We start from the raw sequence: 27,203 nt of genomic DNA, 5'->3' as shown, positions 1-27,203 counted from the left end.
CTGCACCTCACTAATACCTAAATGGGAAGACGTCATCGCTGCAGCACCAATGCGAGACGAATGGAGAGGCTTTGCCGACGCCCTATGCGTCACCGATGGATCTGGAGGAACTAAGGCCTAAGGTAAGGTTACCATTCCTCACAAATTACTATCAATCAAGGATAATCAAGGTAGCGATACCACTTTTCAGACATCGAATAATTTAAAAAGGACTGAGTTATATAGAGTTACCAGAGCAGTGACTTACTGAACAATAATGAACGTCGCACCATTTTCTATTGCCCTTAATTTACAGGAGCAAAACCGTTAGCCGCACAAGCTTAATAACTCACGAATGTGATGATACACACATTATGAGTGATTAAATTCCTTTTCAAGAACAGTTTTGCTTCAAAAATGTAAAAATTCCCCCACCCTCTCGTTTAAAATTGCTCCCTTACTACGAACCTTATAAGATACTTACAAATATCTAACATTGCAAGAAAAGAGGGATAAAAACCAAGACACTTACAATTAAAAAAACAACAACAAAAAAACAAAACAAACAACAACTTATGGAAAAAGAATTGCTGAGGTTGCAAACGTTGTTGGTCGAAATACCATCTCACATCTGTTTTGACGCTGTGTCTCCAAACTCGAACTTGTCACGGATCAATGAGTTGTTCCAGTATTGATTTTCCACTGAAAAGAATTTAAAGGAGATTTCCAACACTTATCGAAGGGTACTTCAAGACCTAAGGAGAAGAATAAAAGTAATTAGCAACAATAGACCTCAAATAATTAACAGAAAAGTCCTTTTCTTTCAAATTTACGAAAAAAAAGAATGATTTAGAATAATCGTTTTACTAAGTCACTAAGTTTTTAAAGGATTAGCGACTACAAAGCCTATGGAAGGACTTCTTTAAAGTACCAATGACAGTGAAAATGAAATCTGATTGTTTGAATTGGTTAAGTGGAACTTAAACAGCCACATATAAGTGTTGTCAAATCTAACTAATTAATTTTGTCTATCTGATTTCACGGCTCAGGGCAGCACTACTGACGGCACTTATTCAGGCAGTACACTACAGTACTTATTCACTACTTACTACTTATTCAGTACACTACTTATTCAGGCACTACAGGCAGCACTTATTCCCCTAAAAACTTTGTAGTTTTGAAAGAAGAAATTCATGGTCCACCATGTCGAAAGCTTTTATCAGATCTAAAAATACTGCACCTAATTTAAAACCTTCATCTAATGCCACATTAATAATAGTTGTCGAATAAATCATTGCCTGTTCTATAGTTCGTTTTCAATGGAGCCCAAATTGTGTCTCTACCAGTAACTTATGATCCTCCAAAAAACTCATCATTCTAGTATTAAAACACTTCTCTAAAACGCATTAAAGTGTTGGTAAAATACTTATCGGTTTATAATTTTCTGGGTCAGTTTTAATGCCAACCTTATTAATTGGGGTTACACTTGAGATATAATAGGGAATATAAACTTTAGAATTTTTGAAGTGATTTGATCACTAGCAGATAAGTTAATTTCATCAACTGTTACAAGTCTAAGATGAAGAGATACATGAATAGGGTCCCTCAGTAAAGATTCATACATCGGATCACTAGTATCAGGCACGATTGACATTGCTAGATTTGGAACAATATTTGAAAAATAACTCTAAATTCATTGCGTATATCATCTTCCAAATTAAAGTCTAACCCTTCGCACTAATTAATTTTACGGGAACATTATTTGTTTTTAAATCAATCACTTCTTTTATTAATCCTCAGGTTTTTCTAGGGCATCCTTTCACCTACTTAAACTTCTTCTAATTTTTTTTTCATTTCTTGTAAATTTATTCAACTTATTTCGATAAGCTTTATATACCTTAAATTACATTAAATCGCACTTACAGCGAGATAAGGTGGACTGCATCGTCCTGTAGAACATCTCGCTGTTGAATTGATAAGGTGACACAATTAGTAGGTGTGATGGGGTGTGGCGCCCCACTGGTACTTTCCGCGTTACTCCACTCCAAATCAACTGCATTTTTGAAAGAATTAATCGATTCACCAGTGACAGTCTCATTGGAAAGACTGTTCCAAGTTGAGACAGCACGTACCGAGAAGAAGTTCGTCCTCTCTTTGCGTCTGGAGTGATCCTGTTGCAGGTTCATCGAGTGGCCCCGTTTCATAGTGGCAAGGGAGGTAGTAAAAATGAAGTTAGCCATGTTGTTATGGTACATTTTTTTGACAAAAATGACATCTCCTCAGTGCTGCAGGCAAACCAATGTGGGTATCTTCAGGCGGCGTAGACGTTCAGGGTAGGGCAGCTGTTGGTGTAGGGCACAAAGCTTAGTTGCTCTTCTCTGTACGCTCTCAAGGGCTGCCACATCTCCCTTATATCGAGAATTTGTAACGGGGCAGTCACACTTCAAATGTGGTCTTACAAGAGCATTATATAAATTTCTTATTATCAGATGATGGCGCGACGATATGGTTCGTTTAATTAGTCCCAGGGCTCTGTTGGCATTAGCAACTTGTTGCATAATGTGCTCATAGAACTTAAACTTCCTGTCAACGATCACCCCTAAGTCTCGTTCACTCTCAACAGCCTCAACTTGGATACGTGTACCAGATTTGTCCAGCATAAAATATGAAATCTGATTGTTGTGGGTACCCATGTGAAGGACTTTGCATTTCGATGGGTTGAACTCCGTCATCCAGGTGGAAGCCCATAAGGAGAGACTATTCAAGTCATTTTGCAGGGTTCCATCGGCAATTCCAATTAGTTTGCTGTCTCAGCGTAGAGAGTGATGAGGTTTTGTAGAACATCCTCACAATCATTTATATATATATATAGAGAAGAGGGTGAGGCCAAGGATGCTTACCTGGGGTACCCCACTTATAACTGGTGCAGGCTCTCAAAATATGGGGCCTCCATTGTCAGAGTAGACCACGACCTTCTGGATTCGGCCAATCAGAAGCGATCCTATCCACTTTACAGTGTCAGCATGGACTCCATATGCATGGACCTTATGTAAAAGATATTTGTGGACAACTTTATCGAAGGCCTTAGCTTGGTCGAGTAACGGGACATCAACTACTTTACCTTCCTCAATTAATTCTAGTGACTATATCATAAGAATGGATCAGGTTCGTCTCAATGAACCGACTCCTTCTGAAACCATGTTAAAATTTTGACAGTAAGCCATTTTTTTCAAGGTGGTTAATAATAGCGTCATTGAAAATACTTTCGAGCAGTTTAGAAATGACTGACATGAGACTAATAGGCCGGTAGTTTTCAGGGTTATTTTTTATCTCCCTTCTTATTATATAGCTCCTTATTTTCTTGTGTTGGATTAGTTATTTGAGAATTAAACAATTTATCTCTAACATTTATTTGTTTCAATATCACTGGACTCATCCAAGGTTTTTTATTTGATTGTTTTCTATTAGATGATGTTTTCAATGTAACAACTTGACTAATCAAACTCAGTAATTTTTCATAAAATAAAGAAAACCTCGAATTAACATCCTGAATATCCCCTAGTACTTCATATCAATCAAAATTTTCGATATCATTTTTCAATTTTATCAGAGCAGTTTGGTGGATTACTGGAATCCATCTTGATCTTTTGCCTTTATCCTCTTTTACAGAAGCCCTGAAACTAGCTGAAACGCCATAGTGGTCGGATAAGTCATTGATGAGTACCCTAGGAAAATTCAAAGGAACGTTAGAAGAAATATTATCCAGAAGCCTAGCCGATGTTCCCATAATTCTTGTAGGGATATTTATACAAGGATGAAACCTATTAGATAGACTTCTATCAATAAATTCAGTACTGGCAGATGACTGGTCTATGAGGTCAATATTGAAGTCTCCCATTATAAAACATGGAATCGAGTTAATTGGAAGTTTCATCAACTCTTCTTCATATAGGTCCGAAAAATCACGTAGAAGGCTCTGCGGAGGTCAGTAAACAACAGCAGTATAAAAATTCAATTTCTTAATTGAAACTTGCAGAACCAAACCCTCGCAAACCATCTCCCTATATATTGCTAGATCTTCTCTTATTGCAACTTGATACTCAGCCTATATATAAGCTGCTAGACCACCGTGTTGGTAAAACTCTCGATTTCTTACATATAGATTGTAACCTGGGATATCCAATAATTGAGAATTATGATCATTCAACCACGTTTCAGTTAGAACAATTATATGAAAAACCTTATTATGTAATAGTTCCGATAAAGCATTATATGTAAAGCTCAGTCCCTGACAATTCAAATGAAAAATGTTAAGGTTAGGACGGCCCTCATTACGATATAGAGGTATAGTATCATCTTTAAAAATATATGTTTATTTGAATATATGTTTATGTTTATTTGAACCATCTTGCCACTTGATGATTAGGCAGGGGGGGGGTCGACCTTTGGACGGCCAAGAGTCACTTCTGAAATCACGCAATTTAAATTTCACACTAAGCAATTTCTTGCAAACGTCAAGAATAGACTTAGGTGCGTCGTTTGTCAAAAATATTTTCTCAAATCCTCCAATTTTTTTTGTTTTTCAGTTTCTTAGCGTTCGTCAAAATCTCGTTCCTGATTAACTTTGACGGCAACTGAAATTTCAAGAAATTCACATTTTCCCTGAAATCCACCAACTTACCTGGGCTTGGGGCTGGTAGATCAAGGCTTTCAGTAACAACTTTAGACAGTAGTTCATATGCTTTTACTTCATCTTGAACTTTCACATTCCACATCACAAAATGTTTATCGTTTTTTTGCTTTCTAATTTTATCAGAGTAATGGACATATTGTCCCATTCCTTTATTCCATTATAATTGTATTTGTATTCTAAAGGTAGATTTCACTTTGCAACATTTTCGTTTATAATTCAATGTGATTCTTTCTGTCGCCGTTTCCATGTCTTTTGGTTTAGCTGTTAGGAGCCATTCGTCATGTTGTGTCAAAAAAGAAAAGAAAAAAGGGCACATAAGCGCTAAAAATGCAAACAATTATTTTTCTCCTTAAACAAGCTAGGGGGCTAAAATTCTTGAATAGGATTATCAGCTACGGTGATCCAAATAATGTACTTTTGTTTGATGCGAGGCCAATTTCTAGGGGTTCGAGGTATTTATCGAAATGCTATGGAATTCATCTTCAAAATTACATTTTACTATTAAGACTAGTTTAGATAACATTACCGTTCTGAGTCAGTCAAAAAGTCAGCAGTAATTTTGTTCCAAGTTCAAACAACTATGCCTATAGGGTAGACATATCTCCCCCAGTTTCCAGGCAGGGACTATAAGTTATATCATTTGCTCTTTGTTAACATATAAGAATTTTTAGTGGTGAAAAGCACATGTTTGATCTTGTGTCTCTAAAACAGCTTAAGGTATTAAAGTGAAGTCTTATGGAAATATTGAGAGGCATGTCAAACACAATTAAAACAATCTTTGTACTTACTGGTTATGAAGACGGATTTCAGCAATAGTTAAGGACCAATCGAGGGTATTAAAATGAATATTTCAAAGTATGTTGAGGAGATATTCAAGAGAGATTTTAGGTTAACTAAGCCTCGTCCCTGCTCTATTTAGTTGGCCCCTCAGCTAAACAATGAACGAAATCTTGGAATTGTCATTTTGCTCGAACTAATCAAAAGGTCTGATAGCTATAGTTCCAGGAATGCCATGCCTCATAGTCCCACGGCAATGAGGCATGGCATTCCAGTAACGAGAATGTTTGGGGTATATTAAACTAAATCAAAAAGTAACAAGTACATCCAATATATATATAAAAGGAAGATCTGCAATGTTTCAAGAAGCCCTGTATGTATTGACATAAACTGTCAGGGCGTGCTGAAGGGGACGTTGAAAAGTGGTTCGAGGGCCGCCACTATATGTATTTATATACACTATATGCATTAGGGTTTTCGAAAGGACACAACAGCAATACCTAAGGAACGACTAAGGATGTAAAGTTGAAAATTTAAAGATATGTTGAAAAATGAACGAAGGGCAGTCACCCCTCTCAACTTCTGCCCTTTCAGATTTTCTCTAAAAGAATCTGGAGAAGCCATGCCCAAGCAGCTCCTAAATTATGCTGTCTGTCTATTTTTAACATGTAGGATTTATTATTAGGGAAGGGGGGGGTGTTTAATCCTGATTGTGCCCAAAAAGGCTAAGGGCATTGAAGCAAAATACTGGGAAATGTGGGGGGATATGTCGAGCTAAATCAGAAGAAAATCTATGTATCCAAGTTGCCAAAAAATGGCCTTTGCAGTAATTTACGTACAGGTAACTTAAAGTAGGCCACTTTTACTATTTCTACAATTGCAGCTGCAAATGAGACTGGTTGTTACTGCAAAGTAACTACTTCCAACTGCAACAACTCAAAACTACGATTGTTTAAAACTGCTACTACATCTGGCAACTACAGTGGCAACTACTTTCAGCGAATTTTGAGAGGGATGCTGAACTTTAATGTTAAACTTTAACTATAATGTTGAAAAAAGAATAATGTTGAAAAGGGGAATGTTGAAAACTTGAAACTTCGGCAATGAAAAACGAACAAAAATTAACAAAAAAATTACCGAAAAAGAAGTTTTTCAAGGGAACGTAAAGAGCTATATTAAACTTGAGGCCAGAAAAAATAAATGCCTATGATAATTCAAACTCAAAATGACCAGAACTAACTTTAAAAGAATACATGAAACCCAAATTGATTAGAAATTAAATAAGCAATCATATTAGACAAACATAAAAAATATGTTCTTTTGTAACTACACAATTGAAAATAAAAATTGAAATTACAATGAAATAATATTTTGCCAATTATATAATGGTGGGGGGCTCACATACTCAATATCCCTAGAGATGCATGGACCCTTCTACTATGCTGAACAAAACAGATATCTCAAAATTTTGACTGGATGTTTGGAAAAAAATGGATGTCTGGATGTTTGCACTTTAGCTCAATTTCTAAAAAAGGGAACAACAAGTGTATCTAAATCAACGGGGTGGGATACTCAACTCACAGTTGTTTCACCACGGGCACAGTTTTCTTTGAATTCTTTTGAAGCACAAAACCATTCACCTCTATGATAAATCTATAAAAAAAAAGAAGAAAAAAAGCAGATTTAGATATATGCCTCAAGACACAAATATACAATAAACATACTTAAAAGCCAATAAAACAATGTCATATATACCAGACATCTTTTGGAGATATAGATATATGATCTGTCATATTTGATGTCATATATAGATATATAACAAAAGACAAGAATACATAACAAAAGCCACTAAAGCAACTCTATGTATACTACAGACATCTTTTTTTTTGGAGAGAGAGAGAAAGATGGGTTTATTAATATAAAAAACAAAACAAAACAAGCAAATGGCCCGAAGCAAAGCTTGTTTGGGCTTACAACCCCAATACACATACAAATAAAAACAATACGAAAAGAAGAAGAAAAGAAAAAAGAAAAGAAAAGAAAAAAGAAAAGAAAAGGAAAAAAAAAGAAAAGAAAAAAATTCAATTACCCTGAAATTCAATCGTCACGGAATTACACTTCAAAAAAGACAAAACAAAAAGAAACTAAAACCACTTGACCAGTATCCCCTAGATCAGAACCAACATCTTGGCTTCACTTGAGGTCCACTCAACTATCAAAACCATAAATATTAAGACAAAATAGCTTTAATTCCCGCCGAAATTCAAGAAAATTATCCATGTTTCTCAAAGTTGTAGATAAACAATTCCATGCATGAGGTCCTAGATGCCGAATAGAAAATTGAGATCTACGGGTAATAGCAAGCGAACGACGAATTATATCGGACTGTCTAGTAGAATGTGTATGAATATTATTTCCTAATTCAAACATACTTTTAAAACATATTGGTAAACAATTTTAAAAATATTTATATATAAACAGGCTTCGATAAAAAGTAATATGTCCTGCCAAAGGCAAGATTTTGCAATCTATATACCTCTTTTGTACCGAGTCTTTAAAACCTACACCACATAACACTCGAAGCGCTTTATTCTGCAAAACTCGAATATGATGGAGATGAGAAGGAAATGTACTACCCCAAACATTACAACAATATAGCAGATAAGGATGAATTAAGGTATAATACAGTGTTCTTAAAATATCTCTTGGGAAAATGTACTTCAACTTTCTTAAAATCCCAACATTCCTAGCGAGTTTAAGACTAATATAATCTATATGTTATCTAAAACTGAGACATTCATCAATTAATATTCCTAGATATTTTGTACAATTTATTCTTAAAATATTCATATCAGCAATATTAAGTCTTTCTATCCAAGGGTAATAATTTGAGCTCCTACCATACAATAAAAAGCAAGATTTACTATAATTCAAATTTAACTTATTAAGCTTCATCCACTTTTGTACAAACTCCAGACAAGAACTAATACGACTCAACAGCTGAATTCCTGTTTGTGCAGCCACAGTTATATGAGTGTCATCCGCAAAGCTGGGAACAATTACTTTTTCCCCGTCACATCCAATGTCAAGATCATACGAAATCATATTAAAAGCTCTACATAAATCATTTATAAAAATTAGAAATAACAGGGGACCAAGAACAGATCCTTGAGGTACTCCAAATTTAACACTACTGACTGAAGAAACATTATCCCCTAGTTGTACATATTGAGTTCTTTCTTTTAAAAACGAGGACAGTAATTCAAGAAATTGTCTTCTAAAACCGTAATTTTCTAATTTGGCAATGAGTGTAAAATGGTCAACGCAGTCAAAAGCTTTTACAATATCAAGAAAAACAGAAGCGACTTTCATACCATTATCCAATGCATCACTCACAAAAGTTGTCAAAAATAAAACAGCATGCTCAGTAAACCCCTCCGAAAACCAAATTGATTTGGGTTAAAATATGACTTACTCTCCAAAAAATTCAACCATTCTTTTAACTATTAATTTCTCAAACAATCTGGATACTACTGGTAATAAAGAAATGGGCCTATAATTTCCTAGTACATTTTTTTCTCCACCTTTATAGACAGGAATAACTTTTGCAATTTTAAAACAACTTGGAAACACTCCAGTCCTTAAACATTCATTAAATAAATACACTAAATGACCAGAAATAACAGGGCAAATATATTTTAAAGTTTTAACTGTTACAAAATCAGAGCCTGAAGCTCCAATTTTTAATTTTTTCAATGTTTCAGAAAGCTCAGAAGCATTGATTGGCTTCAAATATGCTAAAACATCACTTGCACTCGATAAATATTTCTTAAAACTATCTTCATGCTCAGAAATAACTATACTTTGGACCAAATCCTTCCCCACATTAGCAAAATGACGGCACATTCTATCAGCAATTGTACTGTCATTATGTATACCGTCAGGAAATATACCATCATTATCAGGACTTACGACGGATTTTATAATTTGCCATGTTTTTCTAGGGTTACCTTCACAAGATCTAAATTTATTACGATAGTAATCATCTTTGGCTTTACGTAGTAGTGTATTTAACTGGTTACTATAAATCTAGTATTCTGTTTAATCGCTTACACTATTATTAGCCGCACACATTTTGAACAAATATCTTCTTCTAATAATAGGCTTTAAGAGAGCTCGGGTGATCCAAGGTTTCTTTGGAGTTTCTCTACGACGAGTTACATTTTTACAAGTACTACAATCAACCAATAAACTATTTATAATTGAATATCAATTTTGAAACTTAGCATTAATATCTAGTTCATCACTATTTACAAATTCAAAATTACATTTCTCTAATATTAATTTATTAAGAATGAGCACATTATTATCAATGATCACTTTTTATATCTATTTTGTGAATTTGAGTTAGGCCTAGTACCTTTACTAAAAAAAATTTGAACACTTAAAAATATCCCAAAATGGTCAGATACTTCATTTATTATCACACTTGCATTATGGTAACTGACATTAGAAAAAATATTATCAATCAACGATGCTGAATTCATAGTAACCCTAGTTGGGACAGTAATCGAAGGCTTCAACCCATAACTCAGCATAATATTTAAAAACTGGCTAACTTCTGGAATAATAAACAAATTCATTAGGTCAATATTGAAATCACCACACAAATATAGGTAAGTTTCTACTCCTAATCATGTCCAACTGTTTTTCTAGTAACATAAAAAATTCATAAATATTACTCGACGGAGCTCTATAAACAGCAAACAAATAAAACACCTTGGATTTCTTACTAGCCTCTAATACCAAACTCTCAAATACAATTTCTCTATTAACCCTTAAATCATCTCTTTCTATAATTACATAAAAAAAACTAGTTTTTTAACTGAAAGTAAGGAGCGACATTAAAACTTAAAACGAACAGAAATTACTCCGTATATGAAATGGGTTGTCCCCTCCGCAATTCCTCGCTCTTTACGCTAAAGATTTTAATTGTTTTAAAAAGCAGAATTGTGGCAAAGAGTCAAATTTTAGCGTAAAGAGCGAAGGATTGCGGAGGGGATAACCCATTTCATATACGGAGTAATTTCTGTTCGTTTTAAGTTTTAATGTCGCTCCTTACTTTCAGTTAAAAAAACTAGTTTTTTTATGTAATTTCTGAACTTTTTGAATTAATGCATGCTTGATTTTGGCTCTCCACACATAAATTATTAAAATGAAATTTGCATATTAATTCCTTTTTCGGCTAAATGGCTTTCTCTTAGTTTTGATCAGACGATTTTGAGAAATAAGGGGTGGGGAAGGAGGCCTAGTTGCCCTGCAATTTTTCGGTTACATAAAAAGGCAACTATAAATTTAAATTTTTAATGAATGTTTTTATTAGTAAGAAATATACGTAACTTAAGAATTAACTTACGTAACAAACTTTTTATATTCTAAAATTTTTATTATGTATATGAGGGGGTTTGTACCCTCGTTAATACCTCGCTCTTTACACTAAATCGTAAGTTTTGTCCCAATTCTTTAAGAATGACCGCCGTAGAATAAATAGTTGAAATTACTAAAAATACTATAGCATAAAGAGCGAGGTATTTATCTCCTTTTAAATACCTCGCTCTTTATACTAAAGTATTTTTAGAACCCCTCATATGTGTAATAATCTCTATTCGTTTTAGGTTTCAATGCTACTCCTTATTTTCAATTGAAAAGACTTTTCCATGTTCATTTTTTCATTGTTTTTTTTTTATAGTAATTTTAGAAAATCCTGCGCCCTTTTCATTGAATTTCTGTTCCCCCATGACATAATTCTCAAAGGAGAGATCCTCCCACATAGCCCTCTCCCCTCAACCCTACCCCCAAAACCAAAAAAATCCCCCTGAAAACGTCTGTACACTTCCCAATAACCATTATTATATGTAAACACTGGTCGAAGTTTGTAACTTGCAGCCCCTCCCCCAGGGACTGTGGGGGAGTAAGTCATTCCCAAAGACATAGTTATTATGGTTTTTGACTATGCGGAACAAAATGGCTATCTCAAAATTTTGATCCATTGACTTTGGAGAAAAAATGAGCGTGGGAGGGAGCCTAGGTGCCCTCCAATTTTTTTGGTCACTTAAAAAGGGCACTAAAACTTTTCATTTCCGTTAGAATGAGCCCTCTTGCGAAATTCTAGGACCACTTGGTCGATACGATGACCCCTGGAAAAAAAAACAAACAAAAAAACAAATAAACACGCACCCGTGATTTGTCTTCTGGCAAAAAATACCAAATTCCACATTTTTGTAGATAGGAGCTTGAAATTTTTGCTAAAGGGTTCTCTGATACGCCGAATGCGATGGTATGATTTTCGTTAAGATTCTATTACTTTTAGTGGGTGTTTCTCCCTACTTTCCAAAATAAGGCAAATTTTCTCAGGCTCGTAACTTTTGATGACAAAGATTAAATTTGATGAAACTTATATATTTAAAATCAGCATGAAAATCCGATTCTTTTGATGCATATTTTAGCATCAAAATTCCGTTTTTTAGAGTTTCGCTTACTATTGAGCCGGGTCGCTCCTTACTACAGTTCGTTACCACGAACTGTTTGACTAGGAAGTCTTTTCTAATGTAAGCACCCAGTCCACTATGCTGACGAGTCTCCATATTCTTAAGGCAAAATCGATAATTACCTATTTCTAATAAACTAGAATTATGATTCGGTAACCAAGTTTCAGTTAGAGCTAATATTTGCATTCCAGAAAACATGCATAGTTCATTTAAATATGTTACACTGCTTTGCAGTCCCCGACAATTCAAATGGAAAACTGTAAGAGAGTCATTAGGCATCGATTCAGAAATATCAATCGGGCTATTATAGCGTACTGCCATTTTACGTTGCTCTACAACAAAATCATCAATCCCTCTACTTTCATCTACTAATTCCAAATTATCCAAATTAAGCAGACTATTCTCAAGTGGACGCAATCTACCAAAATCTACAACCATATTCAAAATCATTTAAACGGTACTGGTCAAGTGAGAGCCTTTAGTAACTTCCTTCAAAAAACGGAAATAAATATAACCAACAATAACATGACTGAAATAACTATCCTTGACACAAGCAATAAGTGAATTAAAAGAAAATAGATTAAGAAAATATACAAACAGAAAAAAATACAAGCAGTACTTTTCCTCTCCAATATTGGCCAAGAAAGGAATGAATTGCAAACTAACATAATTCTCAATATTTATTTACCGGATACCTACACAATATACGCTCACAAACGCACCACACACTCACACCAAAAGGGAAAAAAGGGAAATTATTTACTTTTCATTTTGACATAAATTAATCTTGACAACAAAAACAACATTTACAAACATACACTTAAAAGAAAAAACATTAGCAAAGGGGAAAGGAACAAAAAAAAACATTTACATGGACATACTACATAATTATAATTTCACCGTGGAACACCTCCTAAACACATTGGTTGGCTTATTTCGGGAATTAATTGATCACATTGATAATAGGCTTTCACTCCATTTGCTCTTTCGATACGAATAACTGGCGAAACGGAATTTGAAACCCAAGACGATATACCCAGTGCAGTCAATTTATCTTTCATTGCAAATAACTTTTTTCTAGCAACAGGAATAGAAATAGGTGCATCATCACTCAAATGAATGTTAATGTGATTAGCTACTGACTTGCCTTTCAGCCTTTTACCTCTTTTTCATATATCTACCTTAGCATCAGTTGACCGAACATTCACTTTAAAAAAAAAATTTCTCCTTCTTTACCATCACAATAGAGAACTCCGGTACTTCAGACATCTGCAGACCGTCCTCACAAATTTTTTCAAAAATGACTTTAGCTTCATTTTGGCTCTCACACGGAGGTTGCTGTCATTAGATCTATATTCAAGGGACATTAGGCGGTTGGATAAATTAGATGTAGAATCTCTGAAGAAATGAGCCTCTTCCGAGGCAACACAGAGATGTTTCTTGAGTTCATCAATTTCGTTTTTCACACAAGTAACTTCAGCTTCAACACGATTAACTTTTGTGTTTAAATTTGTATGTCCAGATTCCACTGTTGAAATACGGCATTCCAAAGTTTTTAATCTACCGTCAATTGACTCCAAAACCTTCTTATTATCTTCCAAAACCTTCTAAATATCTTTTACAATTTCTAACATCGGAGTGAAATTATCAGCCAAAGATTTTAAAGATAACTCATCATTAGCTTTCGAAAACACTGAATTTAGACCACTTGATGCATCCGAAATATAAAACATGGAGCGGTTTGATGGACCATCATCACTTGATGCATTTTCAGTTCTTTTCTGTTTCTTTCTTTTCCCCGTATTTATATAAAAATATACGAAACAATCTTGCCGGAAAAAAAGTGTCAGATTATTATCCATGCGAGTGCCTACATTCAATGCATTAGTCCCCAATCAAGGGCACGGCTAGCACCGCTATTAGCACAAAGATCAATCCAGGAACTCAGAAACTATAGGCCGAGAAAACCAAGTTTAATCGCATCAGAAACCATAGACCAAAACAACCAAGTTTGATTACATCAAAAACACATCCATAATCACAACTCTCAATTCAGGGGCATATACAAGCTATTGATCCTTTTCTATTTTCCCTTCTTCATTCAGTTCCTTTTCCCTACCTCACCTTGCCATGCAAATGACGAAACATAGGGAACTTACTAATCTTGAACACTATAATTCATTTCATCACACTTTTTATGTAGGTACCCGTATTATGCTCTTACTCGTTCAAAGTCAAATTCATGTCCAGTCAAGATATTTCAATTCAATGCAAAATTTCCAATAAGTTATTATCCTCTGACACTAAATGATGTTTATAAGGGGGCTATTTAAACCCTTTCTTACAAAGAATGCCTTGAAGATGCTCCGAATTGACGACCAAAATATATAATGAACTCCAATCCAGATATACTAATCCGATTATGCAAGTTAGACTATATCAAGAAACCGGTTTTTCTCACTGATAATTTTGAGCATACAGATAGGTGTTCACGGAATGAATGCTATTTCACAACTGTTTCAAACTTTGCTTCGGGCCATTTGCTTGTTTTGTTATTTATATCAATAAACCCATCTTTCTCTCTCTCTCTCTCTCAAAAAAAAAAAAAAAAAAAATCACTTGGTCACACAGAGAGAAGACCAAAAAGGAGAAGAAAAGAACATATAAATAAAATAAAACTACATAAAAAAACTAAATACATTGAATAGACTAGATTAATTAAGTAGATTATTTAGGTAACGAAAAGATTGATCAGGTTGGGAGCTTCAGTTACCTTGTTAGTATTATTAGTAAAGATGGTGGGAGCAGTGAAGATGTTAAAAGTAGAATAGCTAAGGCTCGGGGTGTTTTTTCACAGTAAAAAAAGTTTGGAAGAATAGAAAGATAAGTCTACAAACCAAGATTAGAATATTGGAAGTTACAGTGATGACAGTGGTCAAATATGTCTCTGAAGCATGGGCTCTCCGATAAGCAGATGAAAATTTACTAGATGTTTTCCAGAGAAATTACCTACGGATTGTTCTGGGTACGCGGCTGACTGACCGTATTTCAAACAGTAGGTTGTACGAAAAGTGTGGTTCAATCCCGCTTTCTGGGGCTATAATGAAAGAAAGGTTGAGATGGCTAGGCCACGTTCTATGGATGAAGGATGACAGATTACCGAAGATTGTCCTTTTTGGCCAACCGTCTGGGGCTACACGGAAAGCATGTCGTCCTTGTCTGGGTTGGGAGGATGTCATAAATAAAGATTTAAAGGAAATGGAAACTTCCTGGGAGGGTGTAAAGAGGGAGGCTTTAGACAGACTAGGTTGGAGGAGGAGCGTGCGTAGCTGTGTTGGCCTCAGGCGAGTTGGTGCTGCAGTGAGTTATTAGTAATAGTATTAGTATTAGTAGTAGTAGTACATATATATATATATATATATATATATATATATATATATATATATATATATATATATATATATATATATATATATATATATATATATATATATATAACAAAAGCGGAGTATGACAAATCCGCTTGAATCTTGACTCTAGTACGACAACATTACCGCTTGGTAGTCTTGAAGTTGCCAAACATTACGCACTTAAAGTTTAATATAACACCCCTCAATGGCATTAGTTTTTTTTTTCTATGCATCCACCAGTAATTCGTATAGCTTTGTTTTGGAGAATTTGTACTCGTTTAAAATTTGAATAAAAGTTGCTTATAAAACCAACGGAAATACGGACGCTTTACGAGGATTTCAACAATTTTCAGGCGTTTTTACAGATTGAGTGGGAAGTATTTTTAATAGAGTGGATAATCATAAAGAAACCGGGAGACGGTTAACAGTTTTATTTATAGAAAACCTAGGTGTTAATATTATGCCTCGGGACGTCCCGAGGGGAGTTGAGGGCACAACCCCCTTCCCAATGTTTTGGTCTCAGTAAGATTTCACCTAAGGGAAAATTTTGGAAGAAGTTTTGTAAAATAGCTAGTTTGTGCAGAATAATCGGCAGAAACCAGGTAACAATTCGGAAAAGTCCACGTATTTCACCCCCGTGGTGAAATACTACAAACGTTAAAATCGAGAGTTTTTGAAGATAAAGATAAGAAAAATCCCAATTTGATATTCCATAAGCGGGACTTCCGCTATTGTTTCCAGATAGTTTTAAGAGGTATTAAAGTTTTGCCTGGTTTATCGAAGAGAGACTATATAGTTCTTTAAGTTGTAAACTTGTTTAGCTTTAAATAGGTTTGCGTTTCAAGCTAGGCATCTTTTCTTTTACAAAATGTAGCAAATTTGTAACATCAAAATACCGAAATAGAAAACATTCCTGAAAATATTTCTATTTCAAGAAACTACTGTAAATTCCAGTCCTTAGAAGATGAACAACTGAACTCTATTAACACTGAAAAAATATGCATGTCTAAAAAAAGGTTAGGTCTAGTAAGACAGAGAAAACTGATACGACATAGCAAATTGAAAAATTATTATTTCTAACTAAGCAAAGCAATTTGGCATATAACAAAGTTCATTTTGTCTTGCTTAGTTTTCATTGGGCTAATAAAGCTTCTTCTACTTACGCTATAAAAATGCTAACAAGCCCAGAAAAAATACTTTCTGCCCAGAAAAAATTCTATTTATGCTAAAGTTAAAATAAAAAAAAACAGAATATTTTGAAATCAGGAACTCTGATATTATATATCAAAATGTAGAGTTATAAAAGAGATAGCAATGTTTTATAATTATTTATTGTCATTTGGGCTCTATAAATTTTACCTTCGAAGCGACAGCACTTGGCTTAGACAAAATATAGCAAATTCGCAAAGTTAAAATTTCTTGGAAATCTAAGGGAGACAAGGATTTTCATCCCAAGTTCTCAAAGAGATACTTAAACTTTTACATGAACCCAACATTACATGAACCCAAAGAAGTTTGGTTCCGGAGCGAGGACAGTTTCATTTTGTCACAATTGAATATTTTTTAGTATGGAAGGAAAAGAGCATTTCTTTTTTTTCCTGAAAAATTACAGGAAGTTTTACGCAGTTCCCAAGGAACTTTTTTCGCCGTTTTACAAGACTTTTGCCTACACAATATATATGTTATGATCTATTACTGTTTCTAAGCTATAGATTGCTGATCACAGGAAAAAAAATTACGAAAGTAGTAGTGTTACTTCACAAAGAAAATAAAAGGCGCTCACATTTATTTGATTATATTGCTTTATTTTTTTAAGGACGACCCATCCCCAAGCGTGACAACGGTCATGACGAAAACAGATACTATGCCTTGGCTACTAAGTTTATCGCCAGAAGTGAACCTTTCATTGTGCAAAACTGATTCCCCTTTTCAGCCCAAACTGCCAAACTACCCTGTTACTGACGGTCAACGTTTCTAAGAGAAAGCATACTCAAGAAAAGGGATCGAATACTCTATACTGAAAGACACTGTCTTTTGTTTTTGCTGTATGCATTTTTCAATTCCCAGTAATCATGGCTACACTGTCACAGGAGGAAAAGATTTAATTGAAACCAGGGTCCAAAACATGAACATTTATTAAAACTAGAACAACTGGACTTGGATAAAACAAATCGAACGTCAAGGTGGATCACATGTAAATCGATTGGAGCAGGGACAGGGACTTCCATAGTATTGGCTGTTGACAAAGCCTGAAAAGAAACGGTTGAAAAAATATGCACAAGTTACAACATTGGTTAAGGTGGTAAATTTTTTATCAATCAGGGATTAGCATTCAGAGGACAAGACGAAGAGGAGCCTTCAAGAGCCTTGGAAACTTTCTTGAAATCCTAGATTTCTTTTCAGATGGGAAAGATTCAGTGAGAAAGCGATATGGGACCAACACTGGTCCAGAGCATCAAAATAATTGCCGATTGTCTTAGAGACGACAGGAAAAATAAATTACGAAATACTGGTCACTCTTAGCTGATGAAACTAAAGATATTGGAAAGAACAACTGAACCTTATTATCAGATTCGTTCATCTTAACGGGAACGTGTGTGAAGAGCCATTCGGCTGTGTTCACTTGGAAAAGCTTAATGCGAGCAGCCTCGCCTCCGCCGTTCAGGTTCTAATCAAGAAGCATGATCTAACATAGGAGAACTGTGTAAAAAAAGAAACAAAAAAACAAAAAAAAACAAGAAAGGAGAAAAAAACTAAAAAATAAAGAAGAAAAAGAAAAACTAAAATAACAGAAAAACTGAAAAAACATCAAAAATCTAAAAAAAAACAAAAAAACAAAAGAGAAAAAAAAACTAAAAAAAGAAAACTAAAAAAAGACTAAAAAAATCAAAAAACTAAAAAAAAAGAAAAAAAGAAAAAAACTAAAAAAGCTAAAAAACTAAAAGCCATTGAAGACTTTGCTTACTGGAACTACGTCAGAATCTAAGCGTTTTTTTTTATCACAGATCAGAAAATATAACTCATGTTTCCAAATGACGTCGTTTGGTGCCCAAATCGAAAATCAAGATCAATGTATGCTTACTTTCTAAATAAAAGGGCAAATTTATCATAGAGCAGGGTCCCTTCTCCCATTCTCAGGTGAGAATCATAAATTTTTACAACTGTACTTCATCAGTGATAGCAATTCTGAATTGAATACACGTTGCGAAATTTCTCTCGACGTTGAAAGGACTATCGTTTCCCAATTGCAACATGTTTTCCACGAAAATATGATACATGGACCTTGCGGTGCACTGAATGAAAAATCACCATGCATGGCCAAAGGAAGGTGCACAGAGCAATATCCTCGACTCTTAGTACCCAACACAATTACTGGCAATGATGGTTACCCACAATATAGAAGAAGATCTACTGAAGATGGCGGTAAAACAGCAATGATAAAAAAGCATAACAGTACCACCATCGAAGTAGATAACAAGTAGGTTGTTCCATATTCACCTTTATTATTAAAAACATTTAATGCACACATAAACGTTGAATACGGTAACTCCGTAAAGGCAATCAAATACATATGTAAATACGTCAACAAAGGCAGCGACATGGCAGTTTTTGGCTTGCAGTCCGAAATCAGTGATATCGATGAAATCGTACAATATCAGGCTGGAAGATACATAAGCAGTAATGAAGCTGTTTGGCGAATTCTTTCATTTCCGATACATGAACGAAGTCCAGTTGTTGTTCACTTAGCGGTACATTTACAGAATGTACAACGTGTTTATTTTTTGGAATCTAACGTGCAACATAGAGCCCTGAATCCACCAGACACAACGTTAACTGCTTTCTTTTCGTTATGTCAAGATGATTTTTTTGCAAAAAAAACTGCTGCATACTGAAGTACCTTCGTATTACACATGGAATGATAAAAAGAAATCATTTGAACGTCGAAAACAGGGCAATTCAGTCGACGGCCAACCTACCATCTTCAAAGATACCGCGATAGGAAGACTCTACACTATTCACCCCAATCAACATAAATGCTTCTTTCTCCGCCTGCTTTTGGTGAATGTACCCGGTCCGACGTCCTTTGAGTATTTGAGAACTGTAAACGGTACTATACATGACACTTACCGTAGTGCATGCCAAGCTCTGAATTTATTGGAGAATGACCAACACTGGGATAACTGTATCAATGACGCGTGCGTCAACTTCAAGTCAAATTCATGCAATGTTTGGAATCATATTAACAACGTCCTCTCCTTCAGCTCCTACAGAGTTATGGGAGAAATATAAATCGAAAATGGCCAAAGATATACTCCATCGAAAACGGTTAGAGACGTCAGATATGACCTTTGATTTTACATCAAAAATTTATATTACGCTTTAGTTATTGTCAAAAGTTTGCGAAAATTCGTTAAGGTCCTTAATTTAGAGAAAACGATTTGTTAGTCACGTCATTTTTATATACCTTAGCAATGCAATGACGTTGTCACACTTGTCAAACTTCTGTAGAAAAACTGAGGAAGATTTTTATGCATGGGGATACTTATATTAAATTACTTAATGAGAGAAAATAAAATTTGCATAGATTTTCAATACTATATTTAATATATATGTATTAAAAATATTTAGAAATATCTAGTATTTAAAAATATAATTACTTTCATAACAACTTACCATCCATACGATAATTCGGGGAATACGATAATTGATTTGTGAAAGGTTCTTCATTCACCTAAAAGTTGAGATTGCAAATTTAAACACTATCAACCAAAATGGCTAGAGTCGAACTTGTAGATTTTACAAATTAAGCACTTTATACTGGGCAACTACATATATGGATAGATAGATAGATAGATAAGATTTTATTTTCACCAAAATTTTCATGGCACTGCCAAATTTCTTATGGTATAGTCACATTAAAAAGCGATGCAAAATAAAAAACAAAACAAAGAAAAAAAAACACATCAATCCTCCTGACTTTCGTTATACATTTTTACAAAGCTGGGTATTAAAACTCTTCGGTAACCACTGGTGGGCACAGTGTACCGGCTGATGTTTGTCAACAGGCACTGTCACCCTGCACGGGAGTCGTTTTGTTGTGGATTGAGGGGGGAAAAGGGTTTTGTGGATTGGGTGGATCAAAGATTTTCTTGCGAAATCCGCGCAGAGTTTCTCTCTTCTTTTTCCAGAGTTTGTATTTTAAACTTTGTCAGCAGCTCATCATACAACATTTCTGCCTGCTTCGAAACTATCATTAGAGCTCTTTTCTGAACTCTTTCGAGCGTGGTGCTTTGCTCAGCCGTCAGTCCAAAATGCCATATAGGAGCCGCATATTCCAGAATTGGGCGAATACAAGATGTAAATATTCGGAGGAGGTGATCTAGAGGGGCACTATGTTTCGATATAAGCTTGAGCATCTGCAGCCCAGCATTACCCCTTTTTACTAGACTAGTTGTGTTTGCTTCCCATTTTAAATCACTGGTTATAATAACTCCCAAGAGTTTAATCTACTAACGTTAAAAGAATCAGAGATAGTTGGTCAGAAATTAGGTTCAGAAGAATTTAAAAATGAAATAGTTAAAATAGAAGATTTACTGTCATTTACTGTCATATTTGAATCGGAAGCTTTAGTCTTCACATTATCAATTAAAATTTGGACTTTGCTACATTAATTTGCTTCACAGATTTCTCCAAGGGTAAGGTCATCAACATATTTCTAACGGACTTCACAATCATTAGCAATATTATTAATCATAACTAGAAACAGAATAGGACCCAGAATGGTACCTTGAGGTACACCACAAAAACTGGCTCAGGTTCAGAGAAAGACTTCTTATATTTTAAAATTTGGACCTATTTATTAAAAAACTCTGAATGATTTTCACAACAGCAGGGTTCACTCTAAAATCAATTAAAAGCTTAGAAATTAAAATGTTATGATCAATCAGATCGAAACCCTTTTTAAAATCAATTGTTATTAAGTTTAGCCATTTACCAGGCTCATCAACAAGCTTAAATAAAATGTAAAAGACTGACTAGATAATGGTATGTTGATGTATTCTTTCTGTTACAGTACTGACGAGGATCAAGGAGGGGTTTAACTTCAGCTTTTAGCCAATTTGCTACAAAGCTTTCGTACATTTTTCTGAACAGGGGGGGTCAAAGTGATTGGTCTTACGCCGTCGAAATTAAGTCCAGTATCTTTTTTAGGGATTGGAGTAACATACATCGTTTTCCATATCTGTGGGTAAACTGAAGAAGTTGAAATGCAATTAAAAATTTGCGTTAGTGGCTTAGTCAATTTGTCAGGAAATGCTTTTATAAATTCAATCGGAATATCAATGGGAGTTATACTAGTTCGTTTAAGTTTCTTTATTTTACTAAAAACTTGACCCTCAGAAATAGTAGGTAAAGGTATGTCATCATGTGGTATTTTCTGATACTCTTGGGTCGTTTTGTTTACATTAAGAGGCGGCAAAGATTGGATTATTCTGGCCAAATGACCATTTAACTGGTTAGCAACTTTTTCATCATTAGAATCTGAACAAAGACTAACAAAGACTTAACAAACGAACAAAAAAAGAAAGAAAAGAAAAGAAAAAAGACAATTAAAATATGACCAATTTCTAATCATTAAAACAAGAATATGCAAAAATGAAAAAAGACAAAACATTTATTAACCAAGACCCAAAAGAAAATTTTAATTTTTCTCTTAAATAAACAACCCGAACGCTCTCTTTAAGAGGATTCCAAACCTTAGGACCTAAGTATCTGAAATAGAAACCTGCACTAGTTCCACTTCTGTATCCAGTGACTATATTATCAGCATTGCGAGTACTATAACTATGAAGTGATTTATTTACTTCGTAAAAACCAAGAAATAAGTCAGGACTGATACAATTCCAACTCTAGTACGACAACATTCCTGCTTGGTAGTCTTGAAGTTGCCAAACATTACGCACTCAAAGTTTGTTATAACACCCCTCAATGTCATGTGTTTTTTTTTTTTCTATGCATCCACCAGTAAGTCGTATAGCTTTGTTTTGAATAATTTGTACTTATTTAAAATTTGAATAAAAGTTGCTTATAAAACAAACGGAAATACGGACGCTTTACCAGGATTTCAACAATTTACAGGCGTTTTTACAGATTGAGTGGGAAGTATTTTTAATAGAGTGAATAATCATAAAGAAACCGGGAGAGGGTCAACAGTTTTATTTATAGAAAACCTAGGTGTTAATATTATGCCTCGGGACGTCCAGAGGGGAGTTGAGGGCACAACCCCCTTCCCAATGTTTTGGTCTCAGTAAGATTTCACCTAAGGGAAAATTTTGGAAGAAGTTTTGTAAAATTGCTAGTTTGTGCAGAATAATCGGCAGAAACCAGGTAACAATTCGCAAAAGTCCACTTAGTTCACCCCCGTGGTGAACTCTGAAAAGAGGCTCAGGACACCCTTGTATGCCACTTCATCCATTGATGTGCAATGCCAATTTTAGAAATAATTTGATAGTGCACGCTTATTTTTGCTTAAAGAAGAGTTTCGTGTCTTTCTGTGTACTTTTCATAGAATCACTCAAACGTTAAAATCGAGAGTTTTTGAAGATAAAGATGAGAAAAATCCCAATTTGATATTCCATAAGCGGGATTTCCGCTATTGTTTCCAGATACTTTTAAGAGGTATTAAATTTTTGCCTGGTTTATCAAAGAGAGACTATATAGTTCTTTAAGTTATAAACTTGTTTAGTTTTTAAAAGATTTGCGTTTCAAGCTAGGCATCTTTTCTTTTACAAAACGTATCAATCATGATAGTTGGGCTGTAATCATGACCTTCATAGGCTGCAAGTTATGCATTAATGTACTGAATTGTTGGTTGCTCTATTTAAGATATCACTCAGGATATATTGCAGTTTGAAAAGAGCCCATCAGGAGAATATGAATAAAAATAGAATTTCTTGACAGCACTACAACAGGGAAATTTTTTGGGAAAACAGGAGAAAAACTCTTCCTAAAATATCACAACTTAACCTTATCCCCTTTTTGGGCTTAAATTCACCCTGAATTGCGAGCCCGATTCGCTCTGCAAAAATCTTGACAGAGATCTGTAGCTTTCAAGTCTGTCTTTCCGCATCTGTGTTATATTTTTTACCAAACAAAGAATAAACAAATGAATCCAAACTTTCAGGTCCCTGACAATTATGTGACACAATCTTTTGTTCCCAAGAGATTTTTAGCAAGATAAAAAAGTCTACTAGTCGGAAAACCTTCAACTTTATGAACTCAAATTATTTTTGAGCTTTAGTTCTACTCGTCTTAAAAAAAAGAAATTCTAGAGTAACCTTACAGACAAATTAATTAATGTAATTACCATTTGTAGGTGGGCCATAACCGAAAAGATGTTGAAACTGAGGGCCATGACAATTAAACGTCCAATCCAATATGCAATTTGTCGTTTGAAGGTAATACTTCCCTCCCCGTACAATTTCTGTCCGCAACAGTAAACCATAGCAAGTAAAATGCAGAAAAAAGTTAGGGTATGGAAATGACAAACGTGCCTGAAAAAAGAAAAAGTAAAGAAAATACTTTTCATTTATCTTTGATTACGAACGAAACATTTTTTTTTTATAAATAAATAATAACAAACCAACAGTAAAAATCTACAAACTTCAATTGTCTTAACTTATAAGTTTCAATGAATTCACCTATAAGGGGCAAATTTGAAAAAATAAGAAGATAATGACCTGCTATTTCGTGCCCATGTTATATCCGGAACATACCCATGAAACAAAAGGGCTGTCTCCATGAAAATACCCAAACAGTGCCACGACTTAATTAGCACTTAAGATGTTAAAATTTTCCTCAATCGGAGGCAAAGAGCAGCTTAAGTTTAACACAACATGAGCATAATTCAATACTAAAACATGAAGTCCCCGATAAATGCAACTAGTGACCGTATGCGGCTGCACCTCAAGGACATTATTATTATTATGTGTAGAAGATATTTATTATGTATAGAAGATATTATGTGCACATTACCTAATCCCTTTTCGCACAGGAATCAAACTCTTAGAAAAAAAAACACCATCAACAGGTACCTAAACATGGAGCTACCTATGCATACTTCTAAAGCACGTAACAATTGAATGATCAAGACTTCGAGCCCGAGGGTTAAAGTAGCTGATACGAGTTTATACCCAAATGGAAAGCTCGACACACATCATGACTACCAAATATTAGGGGCCCCCAAGCTCCCTCGACTCAATTAAAAAATCTGAAATAATACATAATGTATAAATACAGTATAAAATTTAATATAATTTGTGGTGATAGTTTTCTTCAATTTTCACCGTTTCGAGGGAGTGTTCGATTTATTTAGTAAAAAAAAAAAGAATCATCGACATACATGTTTTTCACTAGTTTACTTTGAATTAAGAGGGGTTATCTAAATGTTTTTATAAGTGGAGATACCCCCCCCCCCCCCTATCCGAACGCGTTTAACCATTTCCTTCCAGAAGCAAAAAAACTCGTTTAACCAGAAATGAGCCTTCCCCAGAATAGCTCATTAAATTCTACTTAGTAAGACTTTTCACTATGTTTATCAAGATTGAACTGTACTTTTCAATCAAGAATGCATAGTCAGGATTCAAACAAATGAGCCTTCCCAAGAATAGCTCATTAAATGCTAATGGTTTCAACTTCACACCACACGCAGTTTTTGAAAAATTTCGGATACTCCTTTTTAACAACGATTTTGCAAAAAAAAAAAGAAAAAAAAAAAAAAAAAAAAAAAAAAAAAAAAAAAAAAAAAAAAACTGCGGAATAATTTCGGAGGCAGGGTTGTTTTTCCCAGGGGTGAGCGTATAGAAACAATGGTCCTAGAATGCCGGGACAAACTAGTTGGAATTAAAAGTTGTAGTACTTTTTTTATAAGTGACCATAAGAGTACGAAATGGGAAAGTATGCTTTTTTGGGGAGCTAAACTATGATTTTGCACCAAAACAGAAAAAGTTGTTATCAATCGACAGTTATGAAACAGTAAATCGACTTAAAAGCATAAAAGAGTCCTTTTATTGCCAGGACACATTTCTTTGCGAGAAAAGAAAATTATAAAATTTATTATTTTTGACTGTAGGAACTTGAAAGTTCCCTACAAAGTTTAGTTTGACAAGCTGAATCTAACGGTGTGATTTTCATTAACATTTATTGATACTTTTAAGGGGTTTCCCCTCTTTTACAAAAATCAGAAACATTTTAATCGAAGCGTAGCTGTTGATGTGTAACATTGAACTTAATGCATTGTATATATTTGGAATAGGCATAAAAATCCAATTATATTTCTCTATTAGTTGCTAAAAAGATCCGATATTTTCCGTTCTAGCTACTATTGCCCAAGTCACTTCATACTCACAACGTTTTACCAAGAGCTATATGAAATTGGCTAAGTGAACTACATAGATTCTTCATAGATCTTTTTATATTGATTGGTTATCTCAGAATTTTCAATAGATAGTAACTAACCATCTTTAGTCGACAATTACAGTTTTACACCTCCAAATGAAACGAGGAGCGAATTTACCACAGTGCAAACTTTTTGGATACCAAAGAGCTCCTAATTTCAATTCTAGAGAGCCCTCTTCGGATTTTGCTGGATCATCGGTTCCATGCAATCACACATGCTTGATGATGAGATATTCAGCAAGATCATTTGCCATTTTGGAAATGAATGAATTAAGAATCAGGCGAAGTCCCTAATGCTCGCAAATAAAAAGAAGGAATAATAGTAATGAATCAAATAGGCTATAACGCTTCAGAATAAATTGGAGATTAAACTTACGCAGACAATTTCCGGTCATTTCCTGTCAAGAAAACCATATGAGCAGTTGTAAACAAGAGAGCAAGAAACTAAAGTACACCACGAGTAAGGCATGCTCCTCTCCGAGAGTCTCGCGCTCGAAATATACAGCCTGAAGCCCAATGGATATTTCAGCCAGAAAAGAAGCAATGAATAAAATCGTCTAGAAATATATAAAATTATATATAACCATTTTGTATCATTAATTATCATATTATTACTAGTCCATAAATTTATAAATGATATACAAATAAAGGTGACAAATAATCACTTAAAATTGTTAATTAGAACACACTTTATCCTGAACTTTATTTCTATATTTTTTTCAAACCTTATTATGTCATTAACTGTCTTATCATGACTATTCCAGAATTTTATTCCTCGATAAAAAAAAAGGGAAACTTAGATCTTGTAGTGATTGTAATTGGAGCAGACAACCCCTTGATTGTTAGAGTATTATAATTTTGGCAATTAGACCTAACCTTAAATATGCCTGAGAAGCATAAAGATAAATTATTGTTGTTATACTTGAACATAAATAACTGAAGAAAAAAATGTCATACTCCAATCTCATAGAATCATAGAATCACCATAAGATTCATTACAGAGTAAACGGATCGCATTAATTTGGAGAACTCGAATTGGATTCACTAGCCACGGAAATGTCCCTAACCATCCCGAAGGACAAACCATCCCGAAATAAACAGATGCATTATAGAGAAATGCTACAACCTTAAAATGCAATGCAGGATAAAATGTGCGAATCTTCTAAGGATTCCGATGTGCAGTGACAAAATCGCTTACATGTTCCCAAAAGGTTTCCTAAACAACAAAGTTTCATCAAGCGCAATTCCTAAATACTTGAAACAAGACTTCCTTTCAATCTCACCATAACTGTATTTTAATCGAGAAATCCGTGGATAAATACAACTGTTCTCGAGAACATA

General features: G+C 34.5%; 1 protein-coding gene across 4 annotated transcripts; it reads right to left on the bottom strand.

Annotated features, from left to right (window-relative positions):
• Window positions 1-492: 492 nt before the first annotated feature.
• LOC136043989 (uncharacterized) lies at window positions 493-26,415 on the bottom strand. Of its 4 annotated transcripts, XR_010621769.1 has the most exons (6): window positions 26,239-26,415; window positions 23,773-23,959; window positions 20,082-20,139; window positions 7,031-7,102; window positions 4,661-4,933; window positions 493-734 (listed from the first exon to the last, which is right to left on the bottom strand). XR_010621769.1 is itself a non-coding variant. In XM_065729077.1 (4 exons), the coding sequence occupies exons 1-4, from the start codon at window positions 26,274-26,276 to the stop codon at window positions 17,586-17,588; spliced, it is 354 nt and encodes a 117-aa protein (XP_065585149.1). In that variant the 5' UTR covers window positions 26,277-26,415; the 3' UTR covers window positions 17,472-17,585. The 4 variants fall into 4 exon arrangements, 1 of the variants encoding a protein (XP_065585149.1); XR_010621768.1 differs by having other exon boundaries at window positions 4,661-7,102; XR_010621770.1 differs by lacking the exon at window positions 4,661-4,933.
• Window positions 26,416-27,203: the final 788 nt, after the last annotated feature.

The sequence above is a fragment of the Artemia franciscana genome, chromosome 2, assembly GCF_032884065.1.
Source record: "Artemia franciscana chromosome 2, ASM3288406v1, whole genome shotgun sequence".
Lineage (NCBI taxonomy): Eukaryota > Metazoa > Arthropoda > Branchiopoda > Anostraca > Artemiidae > Artemia > Artemia franciscana.
This window is presented reverse-complemented; position numbering and strand designations above follow the sequence as displayed.

Coding starts and splice junctions, on each gene's coding strand:
- LOC136043989 (XM_065729077.1), bottom strand. CDS start 26,276: ATGGTTTTCTTGACAGGAAATGACCGGAAATTGTCTGC. Junction 23,960..26,238: donor AATGACCGGAAATTGTCTGC/GTAAGTTTAATC, acceptor TTCTTTTTTCAG/GCACGTTTGTCATTTCCATA. Junction 17,657..20,081: donor CCCGAATTATCGTATGGATG/GTAAGTTGTTAT, acceptor GTTTCTTTTCAG/GCTTTGTCAACAGCCAATAC.